The 8,036-nt window shown below is 47.8% G+C and overlaps 1 protein-coding gene across 1 annotated transcript in view; it reads right to left on the bottom strand.

Annotated features, from left to right (window-relative positions):
- LOC126491567 (zinc finger protein 260-like) overlaps positions 1 to 8,026 on the bottom strand; it is a 30,674-nt gene extending 22,648 nt beyond the window's left edge. The window contains exon 1 of the mRNA XM_050127318.1: positions 6,697 to 8,026. Within this exon, the coding sequence (XP_049983275.1) occupies positions 6,697 to 6,699 (3 nt within the window). The 5' untranslated portion in view covers positions 6,700 to 8,026. The remainder of the gene's footprint in view (positions 1 to 6,696) is intronic.
- Positions 8,027 to 8,036: the final 10 nt, after the last annotated feature.

The following is an 8,036-nucleotide window of genomic DNA, read 5'->3' as shown; positions in this document are numbered from 1 at the left end:
GAGAGAGAGAGAGAGAGAGAGAGAGAGAGAGAGAGAGAGAGAGAGAGAGAGAGAGTAAACGTGTAGGTGTGTATGAAGGCTAGAGGTTAACCTTGAGTGTCTTCCTCAGGTAAGTCCACCTTGTTTTGGAGACAGGCTCTCCTACGGTCAACAGAGAGCTTGTTCCCAATTAAACCAGGATGGCTGACGTGCAAGTCCCGAGAAGTTATCTGTCTCCACTAGCATTCTTTTAAAGAACAATTATCTTTAGTTATGTGTATGTCTGTATGTGCAGGTGACAGCAGCTTGCCACAGAGACTGGCAGTGTTAGATCCCTGGAGCTGGAGCTACAGGGAGTTATGAACAGTCCCACAGAGGTGCTGTGGGAGCAACAAGTACTCCTCAGCCATCTCTCCAGGCCCCTCTGTCAGTACCTTTTAAGTGAGTTCTGGAAATTAAACTCAGACCTTCATGCTTGTACATCAAGCAGTTAACTGATTAGGTTATTTCACTAGCAAAAAATTTTCTTGTGTGTTTGTGTGTGTGTGAGAGAGAGAGACAGAGAGACAGAGAGAGACAGAGAAGACAGATAGCAAATATGAATAGGGGGCTCTATGTGTGGAAATTAGGAGACAATCTTAAGTGTCAGATTTTGCCTTCCAACTTGAGACAATCTCTTTTGTTGCTTCTATAAGACACGCCAGGCTAGCTGGCCTGTCAGCTCCTTGAGATCCTTCAGTCTGTGCCTTCCATCTCTCTTTAGGGACAGTGAAATTACAAACACGCACACCATATGCCCAGCTTTGATGTAGGTCCTGGGGGTCTGAACCCAGGTCCTCACACTTTCATGCCAAATGCTATAGATTAAGCCATCTCCCCAACCCGTCCCTCATCTTTCCGTGGGCTATGCTTCCGCCCTCAGATCTCCTCAAACCTTCCTTCTCCCTCACAATCTACATTCCCTCTCAGGTCCCTAAAATCTCATCCCTCTGCTGCAGGTAGCTTCCTCCACGAGGGGTGAGGACTTCACTTACTTATGGGTATAAGGTCAAACATTTAGAATGTAGTTAGAGGTTATGCTGGCTTAGTAAAGTGGCAGCTGCAGGCTCTCCTCCAAGATCCATGACTTCACTAGCCCAGGGTAGTTGTCTAGGTTTTCAGTATTAGGCAGGATTTCTCTCAAAAATGCAAAGTTGTGCAGTTAAAGCCAACTGATACAACTACAACACAACTCCTGCACCCAAAGCTCAGGGACCATCCATTGCCAAGGAGGGCACGGAATAACTATAAGAGCTAGAGAAACAGGGAGTTTGCTGTGAGATTCTGTCCCCTAGAAATGTCAGAAGCTACACCCATGAAGTTTCACCAACATGGCTGCCTAAATATGACCTGAACAAGGGCAACACCAACAGACATAAGACACGCGACAGGGAAAAGCTCAGGAGGCCTTAACTCTAGACAAATCACTATTGGCAACAACAACCTGCTGAGAATAGACATTGTCCTTCCCAGAGAACACACCAATTGGCCATTCAGTGCCCAATGGTCAACCCTGAAAACACACACCTACAACTAACATTATACAGACTCAACAGATTGTATTTATGTATTTAGGAACACACACCAACAATTAAAGATAAAGAGACATAAATTAAAAAGAAAGAAAGTCCTTTTTAAATTAATTTAAAAAAGTTTTGGAAGAAAAGAGTTTGGAAGGAGGAAACAAAAGTGGGAAATTATATAATTATAATTTCAAGAAATAAAATTAACTTAAAAAAAATCCCATCCCTTGTACATCTTTCCCGCATTCTCTTCTCTCTCAGGAGCCCTTCTCTTAACCTCAGATTAACAATTTCTTCTCCCTCAGACTCTCACATCCTGAGACTCCCGACAAATGTCTTCTCTCAGACCCCTTTCCCCCAACTCTGGCCCCTCAGAATTATTTCTCCTCAGTTACTTTTCAGACTTCTGCAGGCAATGTCCCCTACCTGAGCCCATCACCTCCTTGCTAAAGCCCTGATTTCGTCCCTCACTGTCTTTTCCCTTTCTATCTAGAATATATATATATCCCCTTCTAAAAGACACTTTGTCCGCAGTCCACCTTCATAGACTAGGGACCATTAGCATGGTCTCTTCCAGCCATTAGATGTTTTCCTGAGCCTAGTGTCTTCTGCAGTCCCACGATGGCCAAGCCAATGCTTCAAGGTCACAAGCTACGGTAAAAACCATTCCACTTTTACCCAAGGCCAGGCTTGTAAGGAAAAAAAAAAAAAAAAAGAGGAGAGAGGATGATGGGAGACAAGGGACATAGGGAGAGCTGTGAGAGCTGTAGACACAAGACAGACAGATAAAGAACCAGACGACCCATGTGCCCCTGGCCGAGTTTAGGGTACAGTTCCCATTCCTATCTCCCTGATGTCTACAGTCTTTCCCTCTGTTCCTGGCCGTACACTGACTGTCCAGAACTCAACCACAGCAGTGGCTTGTCCCAGGTGAAATCTTGGAAAGCTCCCTGTATCAGGGTACATGGGAGAATAACTGAATCGGCCTTTCGAGTTAATGTCCCCAAACAGGCCTTTCAGCTGTCCTCCTGCCAAGCCCTCCCAGATGCTGGAAGTAGGGAAACAGGAATCAGCGTGCCACCACCCCAGGGCCAGGCCTCGGGTTCTATCTGTGGTCAGCTGATGGGCCTTTTGACCTGTGTCTCTCACCATGTCTGCACCTCGGTCCAGAAGTCTCTTTCACTGGGCCATACATATTCCTTAAAGACCAACTTCTGTGCAGTGGGCAAGGTGTTGGGACCCCACCAGGCCAGGCCCGTTCACAGCCTCTGTGCACACACACTGGCCACTAGATTCATCACAAACAGAAGCAGAGATGACAGAAGATCAAGTAAGTAGTGCCTGGGCAGCAGGGCTGTGGTGGCGCACGCCTTTAATCCCAGCACTTGGGAGGCAGAAGCAGGCAGATCTCTGTGAGTTCGAGACCAGCCTGGTCTACAAAAGCCAGTTCCAGGACAGGCTCCAAAACCACAGAGAAACCCTGTCTCGAAAAACCAAAAAAAAAAAAAAAAAAAAAAAAGTAGTGCCTGGTGCCTGCAACTGTCTGTCTCTACCCTGGGTTCCTCTCTACAAAAACGGAGCTCTGGTGGTGCAGGCTATAATCCCAGCTACTTTAGAAGCCAATACATGAGGATAGGAAGCGAAAGGCCATTGGGCTACACTGGGACCCTGCCTCTATCATGGCACAGAACTTGCCTAACATACACAAATCTCCAGGTTCCTTCTTGAGCACCATATACACACATACACAAGGAAACAGCTCAAAGAAGAGACTAATCAAAGTTACTGAGTCAGGATGTGGGAATCAGTACTCCAACCCATGCCTTAGAAATCTAGGGTCTCAGAAAAAAACAGTTTCTGTTGAATATATGGTAAGAGATCCAGATACTGGACAGAGACAAAGTGACAACAGTTTCTGTTGAATATATGGTAAGAGATCCAGATACTGGACAAAGACAAAGTGACATTACAGATAAAGTGAGTGGGTTCACGTGCCTAGGTTGTTGTTCTTTTTTAAAAAAATGCTGCAAGATCCCCGCGGCAGTAGGCAGCAGAAATGCTGTAGGTCCCAAATGGTGGTAGCGGGCCATGTGATGGCAGGCAGCGGGCTCTGGGAGCAGCCAGTCCCAGGCAGAGATGGCTGCTGGTCTCAGAGCAGTGGTGGCGGGCCATATGACAGCAGGCAGTGGGCCCCAGGCAGAGACAGCTGCTGGTCCCTGAGCAGTGGCTGGTCCCAGGCAGGGAGACACATGGTGGGCGGGCAGAAGACAGAAACATGAATAGACACGACATGCAGGGTGAGGTTGAAGTTTATTCAGGGGGTTATGGAGGAGGAAGGGTGAAGGGGTGGACAGAGAGAGAGGGAGGGGGGAGGGGAGGGGAGGGGGGGGGGAGGGGGAAGGGAGGAGAGGAGAGGAGAGGAGAGGAGAGGAGAGGAGAGGAGAGGAGAGGAGAGGAGAGGAGACAGAGGAGGGAAGCAGAGAAGTGGGGAGAGAGGCAGAAGCTAAGCTGCCTCTCCAAGAGTAGGATGGAAAAGAGAGTTTGAGCTCAGGCCTGAAGCTGAAGATCAGCCTGCCTCAGTGGATGGGGGAGGGAGTGGGCATGGCTTGTCTCTTAAGGGGACCAAAACCATAACATAGGTTCCCACAGTCAAAGCCAGTCAGAGATATTCAAGAAAGAAACATCACACACAATCAGATCAACACCCAGACACAAACTCAGAGGCCCACAAAGAACTGTGGTGGGGTAGGTAGGACAGACACTGGACCCACCTCCCCAGGTAGACAGGGTGGGTACTGGAGGGGACAGAGACAATCAGTCACTGCCTTCTCAATAACAGGACCTCTTCGTAGCATGCAAGAACACATTTGTACTTTCTTGGACAGAAAAGAATCTGTACACACACAGTGCTAATGTGGGAAGCAGAGACAGCAGACCTGGCTGCTAACCTTACCCACTTCCTTCTTGGTCTGTCCCTTGAGATGGGTCTCGTTAACTTGCTTAGGTTGGCCTTGAGATGCCTCCGTAGCCCAGGGTGGTCTGGAACACTTGAACATTAGATTCCTCCTCCTGCCTCACTCTCTTCAGCAGCTGGGATTAAAGAACTACACAACCAAGCCCAGCTTCGGGGGATGGGGTTGGGATTTGAACCCTTCTCCACTATTTTACACAAACAGAGCACCGAAAAGAGCAAAACGTCTTTACACAGCAGCACGTGGAGCCCAACAGCCCAGCAGGCGAAGCTCCTTTTCGAGCCAATGCTCTATACCTACTTTGTGGGACTTGCTCAGAAGTTACCAAGCACACAGAATAGGGGAGAGAGAAAAATCGGATCATAGGTGGAGTTGGATGTTCAAAGCTATTAGTTCACAGCTATTAATTCCAGTGCTTGGAAGCCTCCGGCAGGGAAACGGCTGCATCTATAAGCCAGTCTAGGTAACAAAACGACTTCTAGGCCAGTCTTAACTACGGAGTATGGCTTTTTCTGTGGGAAAACAAAACTGCAATCAACAAGGAATGGAGAGACAGTACCCAGACACGAGACAGCAGATAGGACCCCTGTGTGTCCTCATAACAGGTCTGGGGACAGGCTGTGTAGTCTGTGTTTTCCCTAACAGGTCTGTGGACAGCTAACAGGTATATGGCCCACGTGTTCCCCTAACAAGTCTATAGTCCTTGCTCTCCCACTCCTGTACCCCACTCAGTTTTCAAAGCCTTCCCTGGAGACTCAGTGGCCTGTACCCAACCCTGTCACAGCAGTGACTCTATCCCAGGGGAAATTCAAAAAGCCTAGAGCTTCTGGGACAAGCACACACACACAGGGTGGGAAAAAGAGAAGACCGCCTCTGCCTACTCCCTAGCTCCTGAGCTTCTGAAATCATGTCCTCACAAATGGGCCATGTGCCAGCTCTGCCAGGTGAGACAGGAAGTGGGGAGCAGAAGGAGTCACCTTTCCATCCCCTACTGCCTGACCCAACTGTGCCTTTCTGGTTCATCTCTCAGAACTTCTGCCAAATCTCCACATCTCTTTCACTGTGTGCATCTTGGATTCTCCTGGCCTCACTTTGTACTTCAAGGACACTGGCTGGGTGGGAGAACGCTTCAAGGAGACACCCATTCAGCTTCTGAGAATCCCTTAACCACCCTTAAACCCATCAGCAACAAGGTGGGGCAGAGGACGCGGATGGGCAAATGGCTCCCGGGTATCTGCCAAGTACTATCCCCTCCCCTGAGCGCCTCTCTCCAGTTCCACAAACGCTGGAGCCAGCCCTCATATTGCAGGTCTGTAATTCCATTTTGGATAACTGAGGAAGAGAGATCACAAATTCAATCTGGGTCATCTAAAGAGTAAGACCTTGTCGTAAAAAAAAAAAAAGTAAAAAAAATAAATAAATAAAAATAAATAAATAAATAAAAATATGGAGTCGGTCATGCTGGTGCCGCCTATACTATAGTCCAGCCTGGTCTACATAGCTAGTTCCAGGCCAGCCAGGGCTACACAGAGGGAACCTGCCTTTTAAAAAAACAAATTTTTTTTTTTTTTTTTTTTTTTTAGGGAAAAGAAAAATCAACACCATCGGTAATAGAGTTCTTGCCTAGCATGTAAGGAAAGCCTAGGTTCTATTCTCAGTAACCGCCCCCTCACCGCACAAAGAGAAACAAGCTGAGAGTTAAAGTTAGTAATCAGGATCACAAAGTGAGAATCTGGCTTCCTACTGACCCCAAATGACCCAAGGAAATACTTCCTGAGGAAAGAGTAGTGAGAAGCACCGGATAAAAAGAGCTGCCCGCGACAGCAAAGCCATAGTGGAGGACGGCGCTCACGCACCTCGATTTGGACGGTCAGATTTAAAAGCCACAAAGACTCGCAGATAGACACAGAAACCCAGAAACGCACGTAAAAGCTCTGGGCGCAAAGGACAGCGAGGGTTCGGGAAAGCATTGGCACGGACGCAGGCCCAGGATGCCCCGCCAAACCAAGCCGCTCTCGGCCACAGTGGCCCGGTGCCCGAGATGCCGGCAGCCCGGTGACCGAGATGCCGGCAGCCCGGGTGAAGATCTGAGCGCCCGGGGCAGGACAGGACCGCCCGGAGGGGCAGGGAGGGAAGGTGCGGCGGGTCTACACAGAGCCCAGGTCTGGACGCTGCACGCTCACCATTTCCGGTTCCTGGACCCCCCGCGTCCTAGCAGTGGAGCTCCCCGCAGCAGGGAGTAGCGAGTCACTAGCGACAGAACCAGGCAGAGAATTCCGGGTACCTAGACCAAGAGGCAGCTCAGGACAGATGCCTAGAGGGGTTGGAAGGGGAGGGTGTCGGCAGGGGGCGGGGAGGGTAGTGCTGGTAAGAGAACCTTAGTTCTGAACGTAGCCCGCCCCCTACTCGGTCAGGGAATCTGATTGGAAACTCTTATAACAGTGCTTTCGATTGGACAGAGCTTCGGGCCCCCACCTCCTCAGTGACAGGAGGAGGGGCGGGGTGCGGGTGCAGTTGGTCACAAAAGCCAGAAGAGGTCGCTGTCTCCCTAGCCCTCTATAAAGACTGGCCCGGGTTAAATATTAGAGTTAAACCTTTAGCTGATAAAGTTATATCAGCTAATGATGGATATACAAATGTTTCTTATTCGTAAGTGGAAATAATATCAGCCTTCACAAAAACCAGACACAGGCTGAAGTATTTTGGATTGATGTGTAAAGACTCTGAGATTTTTTTTTTTTTCTTTTCTACTGGACATCTGCACTGGCAAATTCGAATAGGAAGCAGAATTCTTTTTATTTTCTAGTAGCTGGTGCTGTCAAATGTGAAATGCTTTGCAGAAAACAAAACAAAAAAACAAACAAACAAACAAAAAACAAAACAAAATACCTTCCCGTGGCAGGACAGATACTTGTGATGGCTAACGTTAGTTATGTTGATGGCCTGCTTTCTGTTTAAAAATTTTAACTACGAAGCAAAATTGGAGATCTAGATGTTAGGAGTTGTTTTGTAATTGCCCGGTCTTGTGCAACTTTAACAAAACTGTTGTTGGTGCAAGATGGTCCCAAAGTGATCTGCTGTTTCTGCTGCTGTAAACAAGAGCATGTTTTGCTGGGGATAAGCAGGACACCTGAAAGATTACTGGCTGCAAAAAAGAATATAACTTTATGGTTTTAGCCTTTATGAACCCCCGACTAATGTGAATCTGGGCTACATTTGGGAATCTTGTGTCCTGGTGGGAAGCCTTAGCAACAGTCTCTGCATAAAAGCCTCTTCTTTGTTAAAATATGTTCATGGTTCTTTAGGAGATCAAATTATAGACTCACTGACCTTTATTTATCTCTAGAAACCAATTATGAGTGAGTACATCCCATGTTCATCTTTTTGGGTCTGGGTTACCTCACTCAGGATAGTGTGTTCTATTTCCATCCATTTGCATGCAAAATTCGAGAAGTCATTGTTTTTTACCGCTGAGTAGTATTCTAATGTGTATATATTCCACACTTTCTTCATCCATTCTTCC

This window comes from Alexandromys fortis, unplaced genomic scaffold (genome assembly GCF_014885135.2).
Source record: "Alexandromys fortis isolate MF-2015 unplaced genomic scaffold, M_Fortis_MF-2015_v1.1 scaffold_259, whole genome shotgun sequence".
In the NCBI taxonomy this organism is placed as follows: domain Eukaryota; kingdom Metazoa; phylum Chordata; class Mammalia; order Rodentia; family Cricetidae; genus Alexandromys; species Alexandromys fortis.
This window is presented reverse-complemented; position numbering and strand designations above follow the sequence as displayed.